This window comes from Micromesistius poutassou, assembly GCF_964030765.1.
Source record: "Micromesistius poutassou genome assembly, chromosome: 2".
Classification (NCBI taxonomy): Eukaryota; Metazoa; Chordata; class Actinopteri; order Gadiformes; family Gadidae; genus Micromesistius; species Micromesistius poutassou.
This window is the reverse complement of record NC_140272.1, coordinates 13133125-13160491: the sequence shown is the minus strand read 5'-3', so window position 1 is coordinate 13160491 and position 27367 is coordinate 13133125. Positions and strand designations below refer to the sequence as shown.

Below are 27367 nucleotides of genomic sequence, written 5' to 3'. Positions count from 1 at the left end.
CTATAGAAAGCGGTGTATGTGTTTATAAGGGAGTTGTTTACAGTGCTGTTCATGTCTTTTAAGTATGTGTTTTGTCTGCTATGCATTACATTGTGTTTGCCACAATGTGGTATCTACAGAGTTGTGCTTCTAATTAAATCACCTGGAGTAATGCATTCATAGCTGATGTTATGTCCAAACATCAATGTTTTTTGAGCATGGTATAATAACGATTTTAAAGTAATTTTCTTTGTTGTTCTTTCCTCAGAGGGCAAGTAAGGGCGTAAACGGGCTACTACAAGAGGGGGTCCTACATTGACATTATTTATCAGTGTTTTAGAGGTCTGACGGGTGACAGGCTTTAACACTCTTTGATCTTTGACCATACAATGGCACAAACAGATTTGTGGCTATACCATTGTTTTACCCCGAAACCTGTAGCCCATAAAGCCATGAGTATTTCTTGTCAACAATGCCCTCCTCAGTGGCAACTAAAGACTTGACTCGTGTTATATGACGTCGCTATTTGACACCTCCAGCGCATCTTTGAGGACCCCCAGGAGGTCCAGCATACAGAGACAGCACTTCTGCATTGCCTCGTTCATAACACAAGACCCTCTTACTCTCCCTCCACTCCTTTTTCTTTTTTCTTTCTGTATATTATGTAGGCTAACAGGGCAGGCTCCCTCACTCCACCACTAGCACTTGTCTCGTTGAGCCCGCCCCTTGCTCGGGAGAGCTCGAGCCTTGTGGCAGCCGCAGAGCCCACCACCACCACCAGTTGACTGTCTGAGCAAACCCCACTCCTCTTTGCAGTATGCAATGTTGGCCAGGGATTCCGCAAAACGTTCACGTCCCGGTCCCGCCAGTTTACCGGCCAGAAACAAGACTCGCGGATAACGGTATTGGATGTGGCACCCAGACTGTAGGCGCTTGAGCGAGGGAACACGCTGGAGTGAGCGGAGCACGGTATTCAGCCTGCCGCTCTCCACAATGTGGACAATCATGCATGTGCTCTTCGGGGGGCTAGGGTTTCTACTGGTCGCTGATTTACTGAATACGGTGGCAACCACGGAGATATTGCATGTGAATACCAGCAGAGGTAAGTCAGGCTGCTCCCTTTTTAAAACGCAACGGGTTGTTTTAGAAGTGATGCGTTCTGCTTAACAGTATAGCCTACAACTGATTCTGAATGAATGAATGTTTACGGTCAACCAAGCATATGATTTGTGACGATTCTTGGAAACGTAAAATAAAAAAATACGCAAACATATTGACATTTCTTAGAATGAATGTCAAAGTTTGACTTTTGCATTTTTTGAACATACAGGCTATAATACTTTTGTGTGTAGGATACAGGTACCAAATACTACGTAGACATCTCTTGTAGAATCAAACTATTTTACATTACGCCCACGTTACGGTGAAAACTTTTTTTTTTTTATTATGGTTCTAACTTTCTCCCAGTAGCATCAGAGGGGCTCCGCGCGTATGAGATTGTTACCCCGGTGAGAGTGAATGAAGCAGGCAGCGAGTTCCCGACGAGTGTGCACTTCAAGAGGAAACGGCGGAGTTTGGACCGGGACGCCAGCAACACCACGGACCAATGGGCCTCGTCGAACATCCACTACAGGATATCTGCGTTCGGGCAGGACTATCACCTGAACCTCACGCTAGAGTCTGGATTTATCGCACCGATGTACACCGTGACCGTTCTTGGAGTACCGAGAGGAGGGAGCAACATAACGGATTTCTGGCGAGGAGGAGGAGAGGGGGAAGTGGATGAGGAGGACACCGAGTTGAACCACTGTTTCTATAAAGGACATGTGAACGCTCACGCAGAACACGCCGCGGTCATCAGTCTGTGCTCCGGACTGGTGAGTTGGGTTTTTACACCACCACACGCGGTGATTCTGAGTGTGAATAATGTTTAACTCCCGCCACAGCCTTTTTTAGTTCGACATTGAGTCCCTTTTAGCTTTAAAAATGTGAAAACAATACTATTTTTATTATCGTGACAAGTGATTAATGTGTACTTCTATATAAGTGCATTCAAAGCAGAACTTCATAGTCATATTGTGAGAGGGAAACCTTTCATGCGGCGTAGTAAAGTCCAGCCCTACTTGCCTAGTTCGTTTTAAATCAATTTCCTCCGGTAGTCGCCGGTGACGTCTCTACGCACGCCCGACGTGATGTAACACTGATGTTGAATAGAAACAGCAATCCATATGGGCATCTTACAGATTACATAAACATGTAAGAGACACATATAATTAAATATGAATTATTGCACTTTCTTACAAAATTGTAGTTTAGGGTCAAAAGCTGCACTAATTACTTTTGCATGAAGATCGATGATTTAAAATTTAAAATATTTATTTATTGACTTGTTCTATTGGTTTCATAAACTCTCTACAGCACAAGGTAGGCTTAGATATAATTTCCATTCTTAATATGTATATTAAAGTGTTGGGCCTTACTAGTTTGTATCGTTGTAACACTAGTTTGTATCACTAGTTTCCTTGTAAGGCTGCCACAAGGTCTTCAACTTGACGGCTAGATCTCCTGCACTAAATCATGAAAACAAATACATTTGCTTACTTGACACTTTCCCTGTACAGGCCTGTCTTTGACCTCCAAGTTAGCGAGTAGCAATCACTGTGTGTCTGAAATGTAACAGGCCTTCCATTGAGTCTGCCAAGAAAATACAATTTGAATAGCTTTCTAGATCACCCTTTAACCCTGGCTGCCCTCTGCAAATCCACACATTTCACACATGTTGTTGACCTTTAAATTATTAAAGCACGGCTCATTTTTACTTGCACAACACAGCAAGAATAAATCCAGGCGTCGTCATGCACATACAAACCTGTGGAAAACATACATTAACCAACCTCAAATTGCTCTGTCCCTGTATCCACCCAGCTGGGCACATTCACGTCTCTGGAAGGGGAGTACTTTGTGGAACCCCTCCACAGCTACGAAGGAGAGCACTATGAGGAAGAACACATGAAACCTCACATTGTGTACAGGAAGAGCACTCCCAAGGAGAAGAGGGAGGGGGAGGAGCCGGCCTGTGACACCTCAGGTACTGTGTGCTGTGGTTACCGGGGGGCTGAAGGGTGGAACTACACACACACACACACACACACACACACACACACACACACGCACACGCACACAAGCGCGCACAGACACACACACGCACACAGACACACACACACACACACACACACACAGACACACCGAATAGAGACACATACAAATACATGCAGACACACACACACGCACGCACGCACACAGAAACAGACACATGTACAGACACACACACACACACACATACATACTCAGACACAGATACATACTCAGCCCCATATATACACACAGCCACGTATTTACATACACACAAACACATACGCACCAAGAAGCGACACATACGTATGTGCACACACATATACACAACCAAATGCACATGCTCACATACATTTACTGATGCGCACATGTACTATGATTGTACTTGGTCTGATAGGTATTCAACCATATTTGACCTCACACACAGCCTGGTAATTCAGGCTGCTGGTACAGACGTCTCTATTTATTTATCCAGTGAGCTGGGTCAGTCCACTGGTGATAAAGCTGTGTTCCACTCAACATTCAGAGTCCTCCTTCTGCCCGCGAGCCAACACTCTCAGCATAGAGAGATAGTACTTGAACAAAAGCCTTCTTGACTGTGACCGACCAAGGTTTCATGCGATTCTGTGCACGTGTGTTCTGCTGGCTGTCTGTGGTCATTTGGTGCTAAACGCCGCCTGTCATTATCTGGCCTCGTCATCAGAGTTCCCACAGACGTAAGCAGACGTAGTTGCCGCTGCTACTGCATCACCGCTCATGTCCTCCGTGTGATCGCTGCAGGAACTCATTATGCAATGTAGTAGATGAGATGGTACAGTGATTGTTAGAGAGGGGCAAACCCTGTGCGGGCTGGAGTTGTGAATGGACACCGGAAAGGGTTTGAAGTTCATGGGTAAATGTGTGTTAAGTTAAGAGCTGCCATGACGTTGTAGATTCTTAGACAAAATGACGTGTAAATGATTCAACAAAAGGTTATCTTCAAGCTTGGTTATTTGCACAGATTCAGTTTGTTTCAATTTCATTCATTTGGTAAAATGCAATATAAAACCAATTCAGTTAAGTGATTGAGTTTGTAGTGTTTCAGATTAATTTGATTGTGCGTTCCATGCAATATTATTCAAGATACACGTGCATATTGGACTGCTAAAACTCAATGCAATGAACAAAGATGTACCTTAAAGGCCACAGTGAAAGCTGTAGCAGTCAGCCTGCTTCTGCCAGAAACACAGGAAAAGTAAATTGGAAAGGGACTCTTGTATCGTCCCATCTCAGTTTACTGCTACTGCTTCCTGTTGACGTTTGTACTTCCCCTACTGTTTGATAAGAAAGTCGGAAATTGACCCGGTGTAAAATGGATCAAAGCAAAAGTTATGCCGACTTCAAACTAACGTCAGCCATCTAAACTAAAGAAAATAAATAGGGGTTATGTTGATGTGTATGATCTGTTTATGTTGCTTTTGTTGTGTGTTTTGAGATTTGTGTAAATACCCTACATATACAATGTTTTGTGGCATCATGACCTGATTTGACATTCAATTGGTGGATATGTCAAAGTTGATCCATCGTGATATGAAGGATATGTAAAATGAGACAAAGCACCATTGTTGTGACAGTTGAACTAAGAACGTGTGTTTTTCTTTGTGGTTGCAGCCATTGAACATGGGTGCTCTGTGTGTGTAGATCTATCTTAGCCCTGTTGTTTTGAATCAGTGAATGAATAAATGTTGATTGTCCTCGGTAGCATATCGTGATTGCATTCAAGCCTCTCCACATTTTTGTTGTCGGTTGCATGTGCCATGACCCGGGCTTGCCTGCTTGGGGTTTAACACACTTTTCATTCCATTTTTATGGCTGGGTGCCAGGTCTACCTAGCATGAACTCTCTGACCCTCTCGGTTCCCTCTTCTGAGCAAGAAACTCCAGGCAGCATTTATCCATCAGCCCATTCATTCTGAGACTATAAAAATTGGGATGCGGTGGGTAGACAGTGTAGCAAAATATCATAAATCAGTCTGTGTGCTCACCTCATGCACACTTCATGAATTTCTTCAATATACATCCTCTCTGCCTTCAGCTGGTCTCAATGCGTCATGTGTCCACAGTCCTTTCCATTCATTTGTGTAAATCAATGTGTGTGTTTGGTTCTTTTGTTCCCCACGTTCCTCTCCCTACGTCCCATAGGTCACAAACACCGACATAAGAGGCACAGGCCCAGGCGGCGGCCAGGGGCTGGGGTGACCGGGGCCCCCAGCCTGTCCCCACCCATCCTGGGGAGCGCGATCCTTAGCGACCTGGAGAGGCTGAGCTCCGGGTTGCTCAGCGGCACCCTGACCAGGGAGGAGAGCCCCGCCGGCAGCGTTTCCAGTCGAGCGTCAAACGACAGCAGCGGCGACTCAGGACCTCACCGGCGATCAAAGCGCTTCCTCTCCTACCCGCGCTTCGTTGAAGTCATGCTGGTGGCGGACAGCAAGATGGTGGAGCACCACGGCAGCAACCTCCAGCACTACATCCTCACGCTGATGTCCATTGTGAGTTCTGCCCCGGAGGCCATAAACGCAGCTGACTGGGAAACATGTTGTTTTGATGTAGAAGTGGGACGTTTACAAAATGCATGTGTGTGTGTGTGTGTGTGTGTGTGTGTGTGGTATGTTGTTGTGACGACTCTTATGTATTTCATATACACGTCTGTGCTGCTCCTGCTGTTTGCTCGTCAGTCAGTCTCGTAGGGGGCTGCATGGAGGCGAAAGGGCAGCCCAGGGCAGGGGTAAACACCGCTTTCAAACGCTAAGCAGAGGGGGGTGGGAGGGTAGCTGGAGGCATAGCCTGTCTGACAGCTTTGATGAATGTAAAAAAATAAGCTGAGGTATGTCACATAGAGCGCATAGTCCTCGACCACTTCAAAGAATGGCTTCTCCCACGGGCGCCTGAGGCCTGGACCCCGGAGGGGAGGCCGGGATGACCTATAGTCGGGGTCCTGGCAAAAAAAAGCTGGTTCCTCCACAGGGGCTCGGGTCATTATCGTCTTCTCACTGCAATCCGTCCAAGTCCACTGTTACCTGCCCACAGCTGGGGGACGCCTGAACCCTGTGACGTGGACTGCTCTGAGGTTGTTATGTTCTGTCAAGCTGCCCACCGCTGTGTCCATAACCGCCGTTCCTCTGATCTGTCCGTCGTTAAAGGTGTCCTCCATCTACAAAGACCCCAGCATTGGAAATCTGATCAACATTGTGATCGTGAAGCTGGTCATATTAAACAACGAGTTGGTAGGATTACTCACTTAATTACTTTTTTTGTTTATAAAGGAACACAATGCTACAGGTTGGTCATTAACTCATTCGTTCTCATCAATCTCTCCTCTCATTCCTCATCGTCTGTCTACTAGGACGGTCCAGTCATTTCTTTTAACGCACAGACCACGTTGAAGAACTTCTGCATTTGGCAGCAGAGTCAGAACATTGTGGATGACAACCACCATTCACACCATGACACAGCCATCCTCATCACCAGGTACACGGCATGAAAACAGCACAAGAGATCACAGAGAAAAGCCTTATTTTGAACTTCCAAACAGTGCTACCCATTTGGAGTTTCCCTGATCGGTTACACCTATAAAGCTTGGAGAAATACAATATTTCAGCAGTAAACTGCCTGGACACCACAAGGGTTGTGTAAAATGAGCATGTTTTGGTTGTAACGGTTATATAGGTTTATTAAGGTCAATAACGGATATCTTACTGTCCTTACTGTAGACAAGACATCTGCAGAGCCAGGGATAAGTGTGACACTCTGGGTAAGTGTATCTAAAATATCTAAAATTAGAACAGGGTTCATTTCAGATCAAGCAGTCCTACTATATTATAGCAGAATTTATTGAGGGAGACAGCACAGAGCCTGGGCTAGAAACCAAGAACTATAAGAGGCAGAGTTAGCAATTGTTTCCAATGATATTTCAATGTGGAGATGAGTAACTCCCATAAACACTGGACACACCGGATGATGCTGATGATAAATATACACTAATGAAGTGTTGACCGCTGCTCTCCAGGCCTTGCAGAGCTGGGTACTGTGTGTGATCCGTACAGGAGCTGCAGCATCAGTGAGGACAATGGACTCAGCACTGCCTTCACCATCGCCCATGAGCTTGGTCATGTGTAAGTATCCCCAACACTTTTCATAGATCCAGGACACTTCATGTTACCAATTGCATCAAACTTGATACATTCAGTTGTTTCATGATACTGCAAGCTTTATGTTTAAATTATACTGTACATAGGGTTAGCCTTAAAAGCCAACACAGAGCAAAATAAGCAATAGCTATTAACTCATTGCATCAGTTTCATGACCTTACTGGAACTATGTTAAATTGCATCGTGCCTATCAAATAAATAAAACATTATTTATTCATTATTAATGTTATTATTTTATTTATTATTACAGATTATAGGGAAACATGAATGTATTTGGGTAAAAAAATGTATTGTGGATGTATTGTTTTTGTGAGGCTATGTTGTTAAACTGAGATTTGAACACGGACGAGCGTAAGTTTTTCTGAAGTTCTAATCGCAAGGATTCAAAAATGAAAGAGCAAAAAAAGGCCAAGTGCCCCATGTGGGGTCTGCTGGCCCCCCAGTAAGGTCAGCATTGTCCCGGCGTCGGCCGGAGCCCCGGGGGTTAGCTCGCAACGGTGGAGACTGTTACAGACCATAACAGCCCTCCTCATCTCCCGCAAATGCTCTTTCCAAACCCCCGAGCGTACAAGCGGTGGGATTGTCAAATTCCACATCCGCGTCAACAGGCGACGACGTTGCGGAGAACTTAGCTTAGCCGTGGGGCTTGGTGCTGTACGGTACCTGTCGGCTGGGGGAGCCGGCTAGCACCAGAGGGACGCGTCCCTCAGCCAGGGGTGGGCCCAGGGTCCAACATTAACTGTTATGACTTTATACCTGCATGGCATCAGTTTAAATCTGTAACCCTGAGTTGTATTACGTGACAAAGTGTTCAAATGGACCCGTTATTGGCTGGTGGCGGGGGGGGGGATTTAGAAATCTGGTTGTGCTGGCCCTGTTTTGACACTGCCATGGTCCTTGTATAACGCTGTATATTTCTCTCATCACTTATTTTGTTCATTTTGATGGTTCAGTTGTTTTCTTACCTTTTTATTATGGTGTTGATGACAAGATTATTTTACCTATTCCCTTTTCTTGATATGTAGGTATTGTACACATAGGGATTGAATCATTTTGCAATTTAAGGGTTTCATGACCAGGGAAGGAATTTTTTTTTGCTTGTACTGAGTTAAAATGTAGTGTTTTCTAATTATGAGTATGCTAATTATGTCACTGTACTAGTTTCTTTCCCTCGATTCTCTTTAGATAGCAACAATAAGCTTTAGATAGCAACAATAAGGAAAATCATTGCCACTCCTTTTATAAATGTTCACAGTTCTCTGATTTCCCCTGCTTGGCAGTCAGAATGCAGCACACTGTTTAATACTGCCTTAAATGGGTATCCCTTTGCAAGCCAATATCCAAGTAACCACAGTTGTATTGTATTAAGTTTTGGCTGTTCAGCATCAGTTCCTGAGTAAACGCAAAGTCATTAAAATACAATTTTCCAGAGAACGTCTTTGTTGGTTTCAAACTTTTCACATAATGAAACACTCAGCCATTGACCTTTGTCAAATCATCTACAACACATTACAGCTTTTACAGGGAACGTCTAGTGTCGGGCCAAATCCCCAACCTCTTTAATTAATCCGTTGTGTTTTTCCCATTTGGATTCATAGATTTTGATTCTAGATCTGATATTTTTGATGGCATAACATGCGTTGTAAGGTTATATCTTGCATGGCCACATGTTTTAAACCAATCTTTGTGTTGGCTATCGTCAGGTTCAACATGCCCCATGATGACAGCAACAAGTGTAAAGAGGATGGAGTGAAGATCCAGCAGCACGTGATGGCCCCCACCCTCAACTACAACACCAACCCCTGGATGTGGTCCAAGTGTAGCAGGAAGTACATCACAGAGTTCCTTGAGTAAGTTGCACTGCTGTTTTAAAAAGCTCTTGTTGCGTACGTGCGAGAGGATTACCAAGTTAATCTTCCTGTGTTGCTTGCAGATTAAGAGAGATTAAGGAATATTCTCGCTCAAATGTGACATGACAAAGTAGAAGGATCAATTGAATTGCGTAATCGCCATTTGATATACAGTATATTATATGTACTGTAATAATAATATGACTTGAATTGATGATATATAGACGTTAAAGCATACATGACATGTTCTTTCTATTTCTTGAAGCTGCCATGGTCACAGCATACACTACCCATAATGCACCGTGTCTTCGATAATGCAAACAGTACATTACAGTCGATTGCATATATCCACGTTAAAGGAGGCTCTGGCTCTACAATAAGGCGCCAGATTATTCATCAAATGCCCCATTTCAAGCATACTGAGTATTAGGCCTGTCACAATAACAAATTTTGCTGGGTGACAAATTGTCCCAGAAATTATTGCGATAAGCGATAATATTGCCGTTTTGAGACCATTTTCAACTAATATAATGATAATGGCATAATAATGCAAGTACAACCTTTCAAAGATCAATAAACTGTTATTTCTAAAGATTGTTTAACACTGGAACTGGCAGACATTTTAAATGTCCAAAATAAATAAACAAAACAACCAAAAACAATAAATAAAATTTAAATAAAACTACATGAAGCAAACTACAACGGTGAGTGAGTGCGCACCATTTGAACTGTCCTGTTTGTACTTTGTCGCCTAAACGCCCCAGTGATTGTGGACTGAAGACGGAGATGTCCCATGATCAGTTTTTTTTCGCAGCTGGGAAAACTGCATCAGATGATTATGCTTTAGGTGCAGATGCATGTTTGTTGTATTGGCACGTTTAGTTTCTACCGTTTTTCAACAAATGCGATATACCAGCTTGCACAGCGGTTCACCACGGTCATTCGGTTTGAATCCGAAGTGCTCCCACATGGCAGCTGTCGCGTTCGGCTTTGAAACCAATTCCATCTTTGTTTTTCATTCCTCCACATCTCAACTAGCCTTTTCTCTGGCTTGCTGCTCCTCACATGCGGCACTCTGGCAGAGAATGTCTAGGAAGACGTGTGGAAGACGGGCTCTGACTCTGTGTAACGCCAGGGCTCCGCCTCCCCACACAGAGACCATGCGGCTGACCAGTGACTGACACGACTCGAGGGTTAACTCCTCATTACGCCAAGGAAGCGAGAGGGGTCTGTCGAGACCGATGCTCCGGAGTGAAAACTCTTGTCATCCAGTCTCTTTGATAGAGAGAGACACGAGAGAAAAAAAAAAAAAAAAAAGCTTATTTATCGCGGATGGCAAAATGATCGTCTCATTTGAATTTATCGTGCGATTAATTGATTTATTGCTTATTGCGACAGGCCTACTGAGTATGTGTTTTCCTCCATTCCTCCATTCCTCATTTGTATTGTTTTCCTTAACAGCACAGGGTATGGTGAGTGTTTGCTGGATGAGCCAGTCTCTCGGCCATACAGCCTCTCACAGCAGCTGCCGGGGCGCATATACAACGTCAATAAACAGTGTGAACTGATATTTGGGCCTGGGACACAGGTGTGCCCTTATATGGTAAGTGAACAATACATATACACGCTGAGTGAACGTAAACTCAGTCATCTCATGCATGTTGGACCGGCATGAAGGAGAGGAGAACCTCCTGAAATATCTCTCAGGCTATGAGCGTCTGAAATTGGTCACAATTGATAGAGCTTCTATCAATTGTGACCAGCTGATAAATCTTCTAGAACTTCTTAATAATCAATAAGATTATTAAGAAGTTCTAGAAGATTTATCAGCCATTCGTTCTCGGATTGTCTTGGCCTAAACAAATCAATTGAGAATAAAGCCCATGATAAATCCTAATGGTCCACTTTGCTCCAGGTTAAACTTTATTATTCAAACAAATTTGGTCAGAATGCGGTCGAGCAGCCAATGCAGTTGGGAATGACTGGAGTTTTCCCTGCTTTACCGTGCAGACAGCCTTCAACATGTCACACAACTGCCTGTTTCTAAAGCTGTTTTGCTCTCATATCCATCCCTTACCACAGATCCAGTGTCGCCGGCTGTGGTGCATGAGTCCAGAGGGGCCCCAGAGGGGCTGCCGTACGCAGCACATGCCCTGGGCGGACGGGACAGAGTGCTCCCCTGGAAAGGCAAGTGCCATGGGAACACAGAGCCAAACGTCTCGTTGGTAGAAGCAATAGACAGAAAAGATGGAATGACACGAGTGGCGCGTTGGAGTGTGTTAAAGCGCTCGCTGGGGGACGCTCCACTGTGATTGGCTGCCAGTGCGTCCAACTGACATAGGTCCAGGGTAATGTTTTCCAGAAGCCAGAGAAGATTTCCTATTTTCCTCTCCCATCAAGTAGATTAACGATGACCCCAAAACGGTTGACAGGGAATTTTGATACACAACCAAAAAAAGGACATGTACAATGATGGCATCCAGATTGGTTTGAGCCATGTGTTGAAGGGGCTGATTTGCTTGTCTTTAGGGCTCTGCATGGTCATCGGGATTTAAGCATGCCTAGGTGGAGGTGGAAGTTGTGACTAATGGAGATTTCCCTCTTGGTGACTTAAAGCTAGCTTTAGCGTACCTTATAATTAGCCCCTCCTGTACAAACCCCTCACTTCCTGCCACTAAGACCAGGGGGACATGAAAGAGCCGTGGACTAGCTGAACTCCAGAGATCCCAGGGCAAAAACATGGCTCTCTGAGTGCCTACACCAGCCGCTGGTCCCCTCTCTTAACGCCCGACCCCACCGCGCTAAACGCCGTGGGATGTATGTGTGGGTCGAGTGCTGTAACATTATCCCCGCAATAAACTGAGATGTACTATTTCATGTCCATCTGGGTGACGTTGTTTCTCCCCGAGTCCTGCCGCCAGACAGGCACAGCAGTGAACTGTTCTTTTCCCCCCCCCTTTTTTTTTTGGTTTCCTCTTTTTCCATTTGCTGCACTGTATAATTTCTCCCAGATTAACATCAAAGGGCAATGCGAGGGGGGGGAATGAGATAGATGTGTTGCCAATTCCAAACCTTAGGTTTCATGTGGTCACTCTATCTCTCTCTCTCTCTCTTTCTCTCTCTCTCTCTCTCTCTCTCTCTCTCTCTCTCTCTCTCTCTCTCTCTCTCTCTCTCTCTCTCTCTCTCTCTCTCTCTTTCTCTCGCTCTCTTCTCTCTCCACATTTTCGCCCATCTCACCCTATTTTAATCTCTCCGGCTCATTGACTTCAATCGCGGGCCAGAACCCCGTCCCGCTCATCTTTCCCCGATGACGTTCGTCCTCTCTCCCGACGCCAGTCGTCGTTTTCACCGCTGTTGTTGTCGTTGTTGTTCTCCCTGTGCGTCGCGCAGCAATGCAAGCACGGCCTGTGCATCGTGAAGGAGCACGACGCGGCGCCCGTGGACGGGGCGTGGGGCGTGTGGAGCCCCTTCGGCACCTGCTCCCGGACCTGCGGCGGGGGCATCAAGATCGCGGCCCGCGAGTGCAACCGACCCGTGTAAGTGGTTTATGCTCGCCCTCCGTCTTTGTAGTCACGCAACACAAACCCTGAACATCGTCTCCGTCGTTCCCCCCCCCCCCCCCACCCCAGTCGCCTTTTTAGTCAATGCACCGTGGATCATCCGTCTTCAAGGGAATTCCTCCCATAGCTGGCGTTCGCCAAGGCCTTTTTCAGGGGGGGGGTGATGCACCCGCTGATGTGTTGAGGCTTTTTTGCGGTTGTTTTTTTTTTTCTCCCTTTTTCTTGGAAAACATTGAGATGGCGCCTCTTTGCTGAGATACCTTTCATCCTGGGTTTAGGGGGTTGCTGGAGGAGGAACGACTCATCAGGCAATGCCGCTAGCTATCCCAACGCACGGGGGCTATGCCATATATAGCCCTGGCCTAACATAGCGCCCCCCCTCCCCCCCTGCCTAGCCCATGAGCCGGGCACCGCGACCCATGAGACGCATGTTTGCGTAGGTGAATGCGTGAGGACGGCCGGCCGGCTGGCTGGATGGTAGTTGATCATGGTGTCCTCTTCCCCCCCCCCCCCCCCCCCCCCCCCAGGCCAAGGAGCGGGGGGATGTACTGCGTGGGCCGCAGGATGAAGTTCCGCTCCTGCAACTCTGAGCCGTGCTCCAAGCAGAAGAAGGACTTCAGGGAGGAGCAGTGCGCCTCCTTCGACGGGCGGCACTTCAACATCAACGGCCTACCTCCAAACGTCCGCTGGGTGCCCAAGTACAGCGGCAGTAAGCACCGCCTCTTTTCTGATTGACCCGCCGAACGAGACAGCGTTGACAGCGTGCCGGGTGTGCTGAGGACGTTAAAACAGCAGATCTCTGTCTCTCTGTCGCCCCCCCCGGTCAGTTCTGATGAAGGACAGGTGTAAGCTGTTCTGCCGGGTGGCCGGCAGCACGGCCTACTACCAGCTCAGGGACCGGGTCACCGACGGCACGCCGTGTGGACCAGACACCAATGACATCTGTGTGCAAGGCCTGTGCAGGGTGAGCATTGCCAGAGCCCCTCGGTCATGAGCTGCAGAGGAAATGCCTATGGATGCTGACCAACATGCTAAATATCTCTCTCGGGTCAAAGTAATTGTGAGACGGATACTTTTTTTACTTTTGTTTTTATGTGCAGTTTCTGCACAAATTTCAATTTCCTGGTTTTAAGAATAATAGCTACCGACAGACGGGGGAATATGCTGTACAACTCCCTCTCACACAAAGTATTTGGAGAGAGTCTGAAATTTCCTTCCCATGTGTCCCCGCAGCAAGCAGGCTGTGACCACGTACTCAATTCCAAAGCCAGGAGGGACAAGTGTGGCGTGTGCGGAGGTGACAACTCCTCTTGCAAAACCATTGCAGGCACTTTCAACATTGTCCGCTACGGTGAGTTGTTTTGTCCTTGTTCGGCCTCACACTAGCGCCGGAAAGTCTCCTACCACATATTGTTGAATACTTGATCCTGATTGGTAGAACACATCCTGTTCACAGGCTGTGCAGTGGCTTTCAATAACTAGGACGCCTTTGCCTTTTTCAAAATTCCAAATCCAACATTATAAACAACGTTCAAATACACCTGTTTCCCAGATGTTTAGTTGCTTAAATTGATAAAGAATTCACGACGCGCTAGATGATGGTGACTTATATCTGATCATCGTTGGTGCTTGTGGTGTAAGCACAACAAACCACCGCCGTCACTGGGAAGGTGAAGCGACCGGGGCTGAGCCGAGGTTGTTTACCACCGCCCGAGTACAAAGCACAAGTTCCCCACTTCAGTCCCCTCATCCTTACTTATTATGACTCCTCTAACTGCTCTGATCTTCTCCAAATGTAAAACGAGACAGTATTATTGTTTCCCATGGCGAGGAGTCTCTTTTGTTTTGACTTTATCAAGGTGTGCGCCATGTGCTCGCCATTTGCAGGGTACAATGAGGTGGTGCGGATTCCGAGCGGCGCTACGAACATAGACGTGCGTCAACACAGTTACTCAGGGAAACCAGAGGATGACAACTACCTTGGTAAGTTGCAAACAGCTGTGACCTTATCGTCTAATCCTCCTTCCTCCTTAAGGTTTCACCGGAATAGATCAGATAAATCATGCTTGTTGTTTGTTGAGGACATCGGCAACTAAGCATGGCCTTTTCTCCACATGAGTTTGGCATTTTTGGAGTCTGCTAGTCTGCCTGGATGGTAGCATTTAGCTCCATTTGTAGACGTCATGTGAATGCGAATGTGAGACGCAGGCCAGCCAATGAGCTAGAACTCACTGATAGACAGATGATCCTCTGGGTATCCTTCAATCACTTGGCTTGTGGGTTTCCTTTGGCTCTGCACTCAAGAATGTTTGCATACATGTGTCGGTCAATGTGTAGGTTTGTGTATCTAGCATCCGGATTCCTCGCTTTTGTCTCATCTGTGGGTGCAAGATGTGTGTCTTTGGCTCTGGCAAAGGCAAATGCTAAGTCACAGACCTAGACAGGCTGATTACTGTTCCTTGAAGTGTGTGTGTGTGTGTGTGTGTGTGTGTGTGTGTGTGTGTGTGTGTGTGTGTGTGTGTGTGTGTGTGTGTGTGTGTGTGTGTGTGTGTGTGTGTGTGTGTGTGTGTGTGTGTGTGTGTGTGTGTGTGTGCGCGCGCGTGTGTGTTTTCATTTGCATGTTTATATATGTGTGCAAACCTGTGTGTGTGTGTGTGTGCATGTGCATGCACACATGCATGTGTGGGTTTCTGTGTGTGTTTCTCACAGCGTGTCCCCAAGCATTTGCTTCTGCCTGTTATTGTTATGGTCATTCATCTGGCGTGCCTCTCTGTGTGCGTCCGAAGAGTGTCTGTACAAGCATTCATCTGAGGCCTTGAGCACGCTCAGCTCTTTGAGGGGAAAGGGGCTTTAGTGCTCTCTGTGGATGCCTTAATGTAATGTGTGAAATGGTGAGGAAAGTAAGAGAAGCAGGAAACGAGCGAGGTAATCGCGTTAGGAGGACGGGCTCTGACTGTCGAGCAGCGCTGTAGGCCCCTGGATGGGGCTGATCCGGAAATTTGAGGATTATTATTTTTGCACTAATTATGCAGATATGTGGACTACTGTAGGCCTTCCTGGTAATGGCAACCTGAGCTATTTGTCCTGCTGTGCTCCGATAAAAATTGGCAACACTCTGCTGTTTTTCCGTATCTATTTTATTTGAGTTTAAATATATCTTTGACCCAAAAGATAAGGGGAATATTCTACCTATTTCAATCTTACAATCTTATCATGTCCATATACAATACTTTCTTTTATGTTCTTTTGCGAACACTAACCTGTGCTCCTTGTTATGACTGAGCATTAAACGCCTTTGAGCGCAGATACTGAATGGTGGACCATCTCTTAGCTTACTGTCTCGCTCTCTTCTCTGCCCAGCCATCTCAAACAGCCGGTCAGAATACCTGCTCAACGGGGAGTTTGTGGTGAGCATGTTCAAAAGGGAAATCAAAGTGGGCAACGTGGTCATTGAATACAGCGGGTCGGACCACGTCGTGGAGAGGATCAACTGCACCGAGCGCATCGAGGAGGACATCATTGTTCAGGTAAACAAACGGGCCCTGCTTTAGGACTCCCTAGTTAGGCAATGCGGGGCTGCTTCTCCTCCACGGCCTGTAGCTTGGAGGAGCAAGTGTCGCTTGAGATGTTTGGATTTCAGGAATGTTTGCTTTTCCCAGTGTGTCTGTCTGTGTGTGTGTGTGGGTGTGTGTGTGTGCGTGCATGTGTGTCTGTTTCTGTGCACCTTCGACGGCTAGCACTCTTCACAGGTTGTTTAATACAGGAGCCACCATGCTATTTCACCGCTGTCCACTGCAGCACCGCAGGCCAAAATGGAATAACTCCATCTCCTTGACTTATACAGTATTTTATTACACGGTTCACAGTGTACTACCCCGCCGCCCCCTCTCCCCTCCCTCCCCTCCTCCTCCAGGTTCTGTCAGTGGGAAACCTTTACAACCCAGATGTGAGGTTCTCCTTTAACATCCCCATCGAGGACAAACCGCAGCAGTTCTTCTGGGACGCCTACGGGCCGTGGCAAGAGTGCAGCCGCCTGTGCCAAGGTGAGAGGGTTGCGCTGGGGTGGTGGTGGGCCGTGTGGTGGTGGGCTCTGCGGTAGTGTTATGAAGGAGCAGTGGAAGAAGAGATGAGATGTGAAGGGAGAGAGAGCAGACGTGAGAAAGGACAAGACATAGGGCAGACAGCGTGTGGTTTGCTGACTAAACTCAACAGGTCTGTGCTTTTTCTTTTTTCTTTTTTTGGCTTTGGAATCACATCCAAAAATGATAGTTCATAGCAGCACAGACCTGGGTCTGCTTCTTTTTTTTTTTCCTTCCTGATCTTCTTGGCTGAAGATGTTGGGAGTAGGTGGGTGTGTGAACTTGTGTCTAGCTTGCAAGCAAACTGCAAAATCTATTCGGTGTTATTTCTCTGGAACTTTGGTCGGCCTTGACTCTGAATTCCTTCTATGCCTGACCAGTCTTATTGACACATGTGCGCACGTGCGCACACACACACACACACACACACACACACACACACACACACACACGAGCAATTAATCTGGTTGACGTCTGATTTATGTTGAGTTTCTCCAGCCAGTGTTGAGACACACACGGTACTGAGCTGAAAATCTTAAGGACATGAAGTACTCATAGAGCAAGGAACCACTAGACAGGGCATACACATACTCACACATCATACTGACACATCAACACAGAAAGTCATTCATCAAAAATGTTTCATCCAATTGTTGTACTTATTTAATCGGGTTTGGTACACTATTCAGGTCAGGGCAATTCTGCCTACATCACTGAAAATGCAGAATTTGACACTTTTGGGGGTTGGTCAATTCTCAGTAATTGTGTGACAAACCAAACAACAAAGACAAAGACAACACACCTGTAACATTCGTACCCGTGTGTTCTTAGGGGAGCGCAAGCGGAAGATAGGCTGCAGCAGAGAGTCAGACAGGGTGGTGGTGTCGGAGCAGAGGTGTGACGGTACGGCCAGACCCGCCGTGATCACCGAGCACTGCAACACAGAGTGCGAACTCAGGTCAGTCAGCGTCCCTCTCTCCCTCTCTCCCTTTCCCTTTAACAGCGTCGCTATTGCTCCGAGAAACCCCCTTCATCTGTTGCCGTGAGCACTTCTCCGTGAATGTGTCCTCCGTGTAGAATTGCACTCTCGTCGTATCTCTTTGTTCGTATCTGCTGAGCACCTAGGCTCTCTTGACAGCCCCTCCCATCCTTCAACACCTCGGTCCCTTTATCCTTTATCCTACCCTCTACTCGCTCTATCCGTCCTCACTTATCGCCACGCGCTCAAATACTCAAATAGAGAGCACCGACGTGATTGTTTTACCCATCCCCTCGCGCTTTGTGACACTGCTGCACACAGATGGGAAGTGGCCCGTAAGAGTGAGTGCACGGCGCAGTGTGGCGTGGGGTACCGCACCCTGGAGATCCACTGTGTCAAGATCAGCCGCAGTGATGGCAAAACCCAGAAGGTGGACGACCGCTACTGCAGCAACCAACACAGGCCGGGGGACAAGGAGGGCTGCCACGGGGACTGTAGCCCGGGCGGCTGGGAGTACTCGTCCTGGTCCGAGGTGAGGGCGGGCGTGCGCGCGTGTGTGTGTGTGTGTGTGTGTGTGTGTGTGTGTCAAGCCTGCTTTGACAATTCCCCATTCATAATCAATAGTATTGTACGGATATAATGTTCAACCTTATTCATTATTGTGTGTGTGTGTGTGTGTGTGTGTGTGTGTGTGTGTGTGTGTGTGTGTGTGTGTGTGTGTGTGTGTGTGTGTGTGTGTGTGTGTGTGTGTGTGTGTGTGTGTGTGTGTGTGTGTGTGTGTGTTGTATGAGCTTGCATGCATGCCTGCATGCATGTGAGTGGTCTGCATAGCTGCACCTGCGTAAAAGTGCATGTGTGCAGTGAGTGCGAGCGGACCTGCGATGGTACTATATACTGCAGACATGAGGGTGTGACATCAGTCCTCTTCATGTGTTCCCCCAGTGTACTAAGAGCTGCGGGGGGGGCACCCGCCATCGAGGGGCCGTGTGTGGGACAGACGACAGCAAGTGTAACCAGAGGGACAAGCTGAATGTCCAGCCCTGCAACGAGTTCCTCTGTCCACAGTGGAAGACCGGTGAATGGTCTGAGGTGAGATCACTCTCCACGTCCAGACCAGAGCTCTCTCTCTCTCTACGATGAGCGGGCTCGGTGGATTTATTAGATGTGGTTTATCGCGATTGAAGAACAAATCCCGCCGCTTAGCGTCTGTTTGCCTTGGAGTGTGTCTATGTTCTCAAACTCAAATGCATTCGTATTTATTTATCTATCCTTTTTTTTTGTGTGTGTGCAAGGGAACCTCCCGTTCATGTAGCTTGCGTTTACAGTGTTAAGACCCCAAAATGTAGTGATCAACAGAAATCCTGTCATGTATGTTTTAGCTTAGCGTGAGTCTCTGCCACCATACACCAAGCTTTGTGCTGTGGATCCACAACGCAGAGGATAACGCTGGACTTAACTTCCCAACAGTTTACACATTCTAGACCAAGGGGCTCGCAAAGCTGCCGACCACATTCCACAAATGTTTTGCATCTCCCATGTGGTGCTCCTAAATGCAAACAGGCACACTGTACTATGTACACACACACACACACACACACACACACACACACACACACACACACACACACACACACACACACACACACACACACACACACGCGCAGTCACACAGACACTGATTTCCAACACATAAACACACCCGTCTTGCCAGTGTGTAGATGGACAGTCTGTATTCCAGACAATTTTGTGTGTTCATATCAACGTATCCTGCATAACATGGTCACCATGTGTCCATGTTCACCAGTCAGCCGCAGATGCCAAGGGAAACACATACACAGATGCTAAAAAAACTGATGCTGACGCCCATACTTACACCAACGATAACACCCATGCTAACACTTGAGTGCAGCCTCTAACCACCGTACACCTGTGTGTCTCCCTCAGTGCCTGGTGACCTGTGGGAAGGGCTACAAGCACCGGCAGACCTGGTGTCAGTTTGGTGAGGACCGGCTGGACGACCGCTTCTGCGACTCCTCCAAGCCCGAGTCCGTGCAGACCTGTCAGCAGCAGGAGTGTGCGTCCTGGCAGGTCGGGCACTGGGGACAGGTGAGGAGGAGCCTGGGTTAATATTGTACTGTGTTTTTCCGCTGGTTGCCTGGGTCAACACATTTGTGCACTGGTGTCGGGACGGACGGAGGTGAAAGAACCACATGGGAGTGATACAGGAACAGGATAAGTGCTTGTATCTCCCCGTGTCACTGGCGCGTGAGGATATTTTGACATTGGGACGAATGGAAGCGACAGAACGCAAGGGGTTAATACTCGTATCTCCTCTGGGTGAGCTTCTTCATTGCAGTTGTGTCTGCCGTGCCAGAAGCCCTGGGATGGATAGGAACAGGGCAGTGGTACCGTGCCCTTGATCGGCATTCTGTTAAACCCTGACCCGCTCAACCCTTGGGTTGGATTACACTCTGAGTCCAAAGTAAAAGGCCAAGTTTGCGCAGTTGATTATGTCTTTTTTGGGAGGAGATGTTGAATAAACAGCTAAATATATCGATTAATAATAATGATAGATTGATTATTCTTCTATGGGTTTATGGGCGTATGGAATTTTTAAATGTGGTACTATGGTATTTTTTTCTAGGCCCCAGATCCGATGGTCAGTACATTCTATTGGGATCACTGAATGAGCTTACTGTACAAATGGCCGGGATGGGGGCTCTAAAGATAGAACTTTTGGCGGGGGTTCTCAATGTGTGTTCCAAGAGATTCAGTTCCATTGGGTTTGTACGTGAGCGCAGAGGTGTGGCCATGTCATGCCAACACTTCTACGGTTCGACAAATGTACGCTGCGGCACATTTTTGATGCACTCCTAACGCCAGGATAGAGTTATGTGCTGATGGAACCCCGGTCCCATTGGGTCACTCTGCACCATGCCATCAAAGGGCATGCTCACATTAAGGTATATTTGAGGCCGTCTAGCGGAGCATGTGCTGGACGGTAGACACAGCAGCCGCGGCCCCACCGAGCCCGGCAGGAGGGAGCTGAGCCGACTTGGCTACAGTGGAAAAAGTGTCAGTGCGGTGTCGAATAAGTTACTCATGCATCGTGATACAGCCAAATTCTCATCTGCACGACAGAGGCCGGAAGCGTGTAGGAGGCTCAAGGAGAGGGGGGGGGGGGGGGCAGAGAAGACGAGTCTGGCTTTTGTACCAGGTGCATCTGTGTGAGTGTGTGTGTGTCTCCATTTGTTTTGTTTTACTAATAATGAACATGTTTTTTTCCCCTCTCTTTTTTACTCTTCATTCTCTTTTTGACTTCCCTCTTACTGATTCTGCACCACATTCTCCCTCTCTCCATCTCGCTCTCTGTCCGTCTCTCTCCCTCCTTCCCGACCTCTGACTTGTCCTTCATCACTCCCCCCTCTCTCTTTCTCTACCTCTTTCTCTTGGCACTCTCTCTCCCCCTTTTTTTCCTCTCTCTATCCCCCCCTGTCCTTCTCTCTCCCTCCCCCACCCAGTGCACAACCTCGTGTGGCCAGGGCTACCAGATGCGGGCAGTGAAGTGTGTGGTGGGCTCCTACGGTGGAGTCATGGATGACATGGAGTGCAACGCCGCTACACGACCCACCGACACCCAGGTAACCCCCCCCCCGTCTGTCTGTCTGTCTGCTTTCAGTTTGTCCAGCCTCCACTCATCCCTCTCTACACATAACCTCAGTGTTGCCAACTGGCCGGTTTCTCTCCAGATTTGATGAATTTTCAGATCCTCTTAGTGACTATATTTTTTAAAAAGCACCTTGCGACAAATTGAGCAAATGTTTCAGACCATCAGGGAAAAGGCGAGAAATATATTGGGCCATTGGGCAGCAGCACTCCTCTCCACTAAAGAGACATTGCTTGGTCAATGTTTTTACACAAAAGGCAAATTACAAAGCACCCTGCCCTAAACAATCTCATTGGCTACACCTTTGGTGATAAGTGGTATGTGATTCCCATAGATCCCAACACTGTAACGCCACCGACACCCAGTTTGTAACAATCCTAAAACTGTTGATACAAGGGATAATCCATCAGTGGGCCATAGTTTTAATTATCCCCATAGTCCCCATACCTTATTAGGCGATTGATAGTGACTTAACAGACATTTATTTACATTGACATTTTCTATATTGGCTCCTTTCAGACTTTCACCAACCAAAACCATATTTTCACTCAGTAAGGAACCTTCCTACGCAAAAAAGACTATTCCACCTAACCCTAGCCCCAGTCTGTATGGTTTTGATGTATTCCTCCTTGAACGCATTTGGCCTTTGCAAACGGAAATTATGCATGTGTTTGTTTGCATATTGAGCGGGGAAGTGAGAGCCAATCACGAGTGCTCACTCGAGACGCATGTGGAGGCTCATTCTAATGAACGGACATACTCAGAGCTGTCCACTTGTGATCAGATCACCCAGGACTCATGTTTATGCCAGGTGTGAGCAGGGCCTCTCGTCTTCTCGTTCTCTGATCTCTCAGGGAGGGAAAGGGGAAAATGGAAATGGTTTCATTTTGTGTGGTGGTGGTAAGGGGAAAGTAGAACATCAACTCTCGCACGCACACACACACACACACACACACACACACACACACACACACACACACACACACACACACACACACACACACACACACACGCACACGCAAGCAAGCGCGTCTTTTGGTGAAAGTCCAAGTCAATTCTCTTCTTGTCTTGTTGAAGGGATTAACTTATTTTTTATTTTAAACATTCCCAGTTGAAAATCAATGTCACGTTTCAATGTGGTGCAAATGGATAATGTATGCTAGTCTGGGAATAAGATATTTTATTAAATTAAATTGATGGGGAGGACTCCACTTCATTCCTCAATCTGGAATTCATAAAACTATGTTTGCAGTTGCCTTCGTTCAATCAATTAAGCAGAGTTCAGCTCAGTTTAGTTTTCTCTTTTATGAAAAAGTAAGGCAAAAGCAATATGTAGTGGAAACAGAGAGAAACTCTCAGAGCTGACATTTAAATGACAGCAGCGTACCCTACAAAGTATGAGGTTTGGTAGCAGACAGAGCACTATGGATGGGACAGACGTTGGGATCAGCCTCCCTTTCTGTGGGCATAATGTTTGGAATGGTTTATATAGGATCCACATCGTGGCGTCACATCGCAATGACCATCTGTGAAATTATTTGTCATTATGGGTATTTGTTGTTCTGTTTGAAACTGCCGCAGTGTTTCGCTTGCCAGACATGGCAAAACAAAAAGTTTGACTGTATATTGATGTTTATTCAGGATTTTACTTCACTACAGCTCTCTCTTGGGATCTCAAAATGGCGGAAAATCCCATGATGCGTTCTGTACATATATATTTCTTGGACTGAGTAAGAGAGATACTGGATGTTCAAAGATATTCCATGTGGAATTAAGCGATCCGTTAGTGAACATGAATGTTCACCACTAGCTAACCACTAGCTTGCCATCAGTTAGCGAACATGGATGTTCACCACTAGCTTGACGTTTCTTAGCGAACATGGATCTTCACCACTAGCTAACCACAAGCTTGCTGTCGGTTAGCCAACATGGATGTTCACCACTAGCCTCGGGGATGACCACAGCAACACCTCTCGGAAGGAAGTCTGCTTGATTACATACGGCGATAATTGTAATGCACAGAAATAGCGCAGGCTTTGCTTTCCTGGGTGTATCATGTTTTCCGCTTTGCGGATGATTTAATGATAAAGCAGGCATCTCAAAGGAACACTACCTTCTTTCCACCTCACTGATTAAGGTGTTGCAGATTCTGTTTATAATCGTAACCTATTCTATCCTCCCCCCCCGCCCCCCACAAACTGACCTTATGTGTGTGGTGGTGCTTAGGTGCTTAGTGTGGTGGTGCTTAGCTTGGTTTAGAGGGCAAGTTCACCCTGGACCCATTTCAGAGGACAGCAGCTCGTTTTCCAGTTAATTTATTCTTTATTTAGGTCTCGGCAACACAATGACGTCGTCCACACTAACCAATTATACACATCAGCTTAAAAAATCAAATGTAAACATGGTAAACAGTTCAGCATTTACAATCAAACACTGCAAGATTTTCTAACGGACAGTGCCAACTCACTGGGTCTAATTCAGACTCACTGGGACTCACTGGGTCTAATTCAGACTCACTGGGTCTAATTCAGACTCACTGGGACTAATTCAGACTCACTGGGACTAATTCAGACTCACTGGGACTAATTCAGACTCACTGGGACTCACTGGCGCTCACTAGGACCCGCTAGGGCTCAGTGGGACTCACTGGGACTCACTAGGACATGCTAGGGCTCCTCACTGGGACTCACTGGGACTCATAGGACAGCCTTGGTCTCACTTGGATTCAATAGGGCTCACTGGGACTCACTGGGACTCACTGGGACTCACTGGGACTCACTTGGTCTCACTGGGGCTCAATAGGGCTCACGTGTGTATGTGTGTGTGTGTGTTACTGTGTGGAGGGGAAGGCCAGGTTTGGAGAGAGAAGTGCTACCTGAGTTAATCAAAGGGAAGGAAACATGAATAGGTTTTGTGTCAAACCTTGGCAGGGCCCCAGCCATCAGGGTGCTTATTGTTGTGATTATGCACACACACACACACACACACACACACACACACACACACACACACACACACACACACACACACACACACACACACACACACACACACACACACACACACACACACACACACACTTATACACATGAACACAAACACTAACACACACACACACACACACATAGACACACACAAACGTGCACCATCCCGGGTCTACAAAGCTAGGTATGTGTGCTCCAGATATGTTGTGTGCCGGGGGAGAGAGAGAGAGAAGAGGACCTGAGAGAGGACCTGTTCGCTTCCGCTGGGAGGCAGGAGGCGTGTGGAATGTGGAGCCTGCTCAGACGCTGCCACGCAAACCCATTTAGAACGGGGGGGAAAAAACCCTGACCCCCGGATACTCGGGAGGGGGGGGAGAGGTCAGAGGTCATGGGTCGATAGCGGCGGCGGCGGTGAGGTGGGAGTGAGGCGGGGTCGAACGAGGGGTGGGGCTTTTCAGAACAACCACGCCAGCATCGGCATTGGAGCTCTGGATAGCGCTCCACTGGGACCTGTTATGACAGGGATCAGGGCTTTACGCTGAGCCGCCTAGAACCACAATCCATAGTTTGAACTGACGCGGCAAACCCCAGCTCACATTGTTATGCTAAGGTGGTCGGGGGTGGGGGGGGTGGTGGTAGTGGGGGGGGGGGGAGCTAGGGGTGCCCGACAGGGTGAAAAAAATCGTGGTCAGCTACCATATGTATGACTAAAGAGAAAACGTGAACCCAGTCCAAGGCTGGCCCTAGAGGTCAGACGTTCATAAACGCTGTAAGGAATAAACCATGATTAGGCGACCGCGGGGGTGGCGAGGCTTCTGAGGCGACGCTCAGGGCGCTCGATGTACATTATGTGTACATTATTTTCCAATAAGGGGACACCCAGGAGTGGTTTATTCTGCTTATGACACAATTACCGACAAAGGTTAGATATAACATACTTTCGTCCATAATATTATAGTGGTTTGATCAGCTGAATTTCATCAGCTGAATTTCAAATATTGTTTTGCGGTGCTTTGGGCATGTTGTTATTGGAGCATAACGTCTGGTCCATAGTTTTATCCGACCAGTTCTGTTCATTTTGGATTTGTAGCGCATCAATTACGAACGGTTCGAAGCAGAGGTGGCCTGTGATTGAAAAATAATGCACATCCTTGCAATGTTATTGACTTCAATATCCAAAACGGTGTATTTAACATTGCTGTGCTACAATCAGTCGTATGTGGATATATGTGAGGCGTCAAACATCATCATCGTCAATACCTCTGATTGGCTGTCCCTCCCTCCATAGGACTGTGAGCTTGCCCAATGTCCAAGCAGCCACCCTGTCCCACCAGGGACCAAGACTCCCTCCAACCAGGGACACAAGACACAGTGGCGATTTGGATCCTGGACACAAGTAAGTGCCCCTTCTTCTGCCTTCTCTTGCATGTGTGTGTGTGTGTGTCCTGGTGTGTGTGTGTGTGTGTATCTGTATCTCTGTTTCTCTCTCTCTCTCAATCTCTCACTCTCTCTCTCTCACTCTTTCTCTTCTCCCAAACAACAGTGTAGCGCCAGTTGCGGCAAAGGCACGCGGATGCGCTATGTGAGTTGCCGGGACAACCAGGGCGGGGTAGCGGAGGAGTCTGCCTGTGCCCACCTCCAGAAGCCGCCGGCGCGGGAGGTGTGCACCGTGGTGGCGTGCGGACAGTGGAAGGTTCTGGAATGGACGGCGGTAAGCAACTTTTGCTGTACTATGTCCTCGTAAAAGCTCCTCCCGGACGATGCTGTTGTTTGTTTGAGGCCCTTCACGCTGGAACCACACGCTGAACTCATCTTGGCCTGAGCTGGTTGTTAGAGAGAACAATATGCGGGGGGAAGAAGCATCCTGAAAGGCTTGTCACGGTGGATCTGTGAGGTCTCCCCCTCCCCCTCGGGCCGTCAGCACGTTACACGTCCACCGCGGTTGACGGACGACCGTGTTCGTGAACATCGCGTAGGAGATGGCGTTTGTTCCCTTCAGGTGTCCACTGTGTCTTAAACCACCCCCCCCCCCACCCCCCCCGTTGACAGTCCACCATGTCCTCACACATTATTCAGTTTGTTGCGTTGTGATTTAATACATTTAAATTTTTTAAACATTTTTTTCATCTGGTCTACGTAGCTTGCGTTCGGAGAAAAGGGATTTGGGAGAAATCCTTGGAAGGGGAGAGGCGGGTTTGTTGTGGGGCCTTGTGGAAGGTTAGTAGGAGACTAGAGTAGAGACTAGAGAGAGATACTTCAGAGAGTTTATGTGTGCAAGAAAGAAAGGGATATGCTTTGCAAAAAATAGAGGGAGAGAGAAAGAGAGATATTTTGCAAGAAAGAAAGAGAAAGAGAGAGACAGAGAGGGAGAGAGCGCCAGAGAGAGAGAGAGGGAGACAGAGAGAGAGAGCGAGAGAGAGAGACGTTGGAATGAGGAGGCTGAGCTGGGACATATTGTGAGCTCTCTCCTTGTTTACAGATGGTTCTCATCAAACAAAGTGCTGGTGATACAGTGCTGCAGCCTACACCTCTGTCCACCTCACTCTCATACACACACGCACAAAGGCACACACACACACACACACACATACACATGCATGCAGACACACACAAACACACACACACAAATATCCACAAGTGCGCGCACCCAAATACACAGACACATGCACACACACACACACGCACACACACACGCACACGCGCACACACATGCTCAAGGCACTCATTGACCTTCAAGCAGGAAACAGGAAGTAGTTCATCCCAAGGCTGTGTGTGATCCTCAAAGACCTGCCCCAGCCACACACACACACACACACACACACACACACACACACACACACACACACACACACACACACACACACACACACACACACCATAAACCCTCCCTTTTGAATCCACACATCATAGATACATGTGGGAAACACAGTTAAATGTACAACAATGTGTCA

At 47.4% G+C, this 27367-nt stretch overlaps 1 protein-coding gene across 1 annotated transcript in view; it reads left to right on the top strand.

Annotated features, from left to right (window-relative positions):
• Window positions 1-888: 888 nt before the first annotated feature.
• The window catches only part of adamts9 (ADAM metallopeptidase with thrombospondin type 1 motif, 9), a gene marked incomplete at both ends in the record, with an annotated part of 47237 nt that continues 20758 nt past the window's right edge, over window positions 889-27367 (top strand). The window contains 25 exons of the mRNA XM_084464723.1: window positions 889-1081; window positions 1447-1856; window positions 2905-3067; window positions 5292-5638; window positions 6290-6373; window positions 6493-6617; window positions 6860-6900; window positions 7156-7261; window positions 9001-9147; window positions 10609-10750; window positions 11230-11334; window positions 12538-12683; window positions 13235-13416; window positions 13535-13671; window positions 13941-14058; window positions 14595-14690; window positions 16068-16234; window positions 16621-16750; window positions 17618-17744; window positions 18087-18297; window positions 18708-18854; window positions 19710-19871; window positions 21287-21406; window positions 25705-25812; window positions 25960-26127. Coding sequence (XP_084320849.1) covers window positions 889-1081; window positions 1447-1856; window positions 2905-3067; window positions 5292-5638; window positions 6290-6373; window positions 6493-6617; window positions 6860-6900; window positions 7156-7261; window positions 9001-9147; window positions 10609-10750; window positions 11230-11334; window positions 12538-12683; window positions 13235-13416; window positions 13535-13671; window positions 13941-14058; window positions 14595-14690; window positions 16068-16234; window positions 16621-16750; window positions 17618-17744; window positions 18087-18297; window positions 18708-18854; window positions 19710-19871; window positions 21287-21406; window positions 25705-25812; window positions 25960-26127 — 3882 coding nt within the window. The remainder of the gene's footprint in view (window positions 1082-1446; window positions 1857-2904; window positions 3068-5291; window positions 5639-6289; window positions 6374-6492; window positions 6618-6859; window positions 6901-7155; window positions 7262-9000; window positions 9148-10608; window positions 10751-11229; window positions 11335-12537; window positions 12684-13234; window positions 13417-13534; window positions 13672-13940; window positions 14059-14594; window positions 14691-16067; window positions 16235-16620; window positions 16751-17617; window positions 17745-18086; window positions 18298-18707; window positions 18855-19709; window positions 19872-21286; window positions 21407-25704; window positions 25813-25959; window positions 26128-27367) is intronic.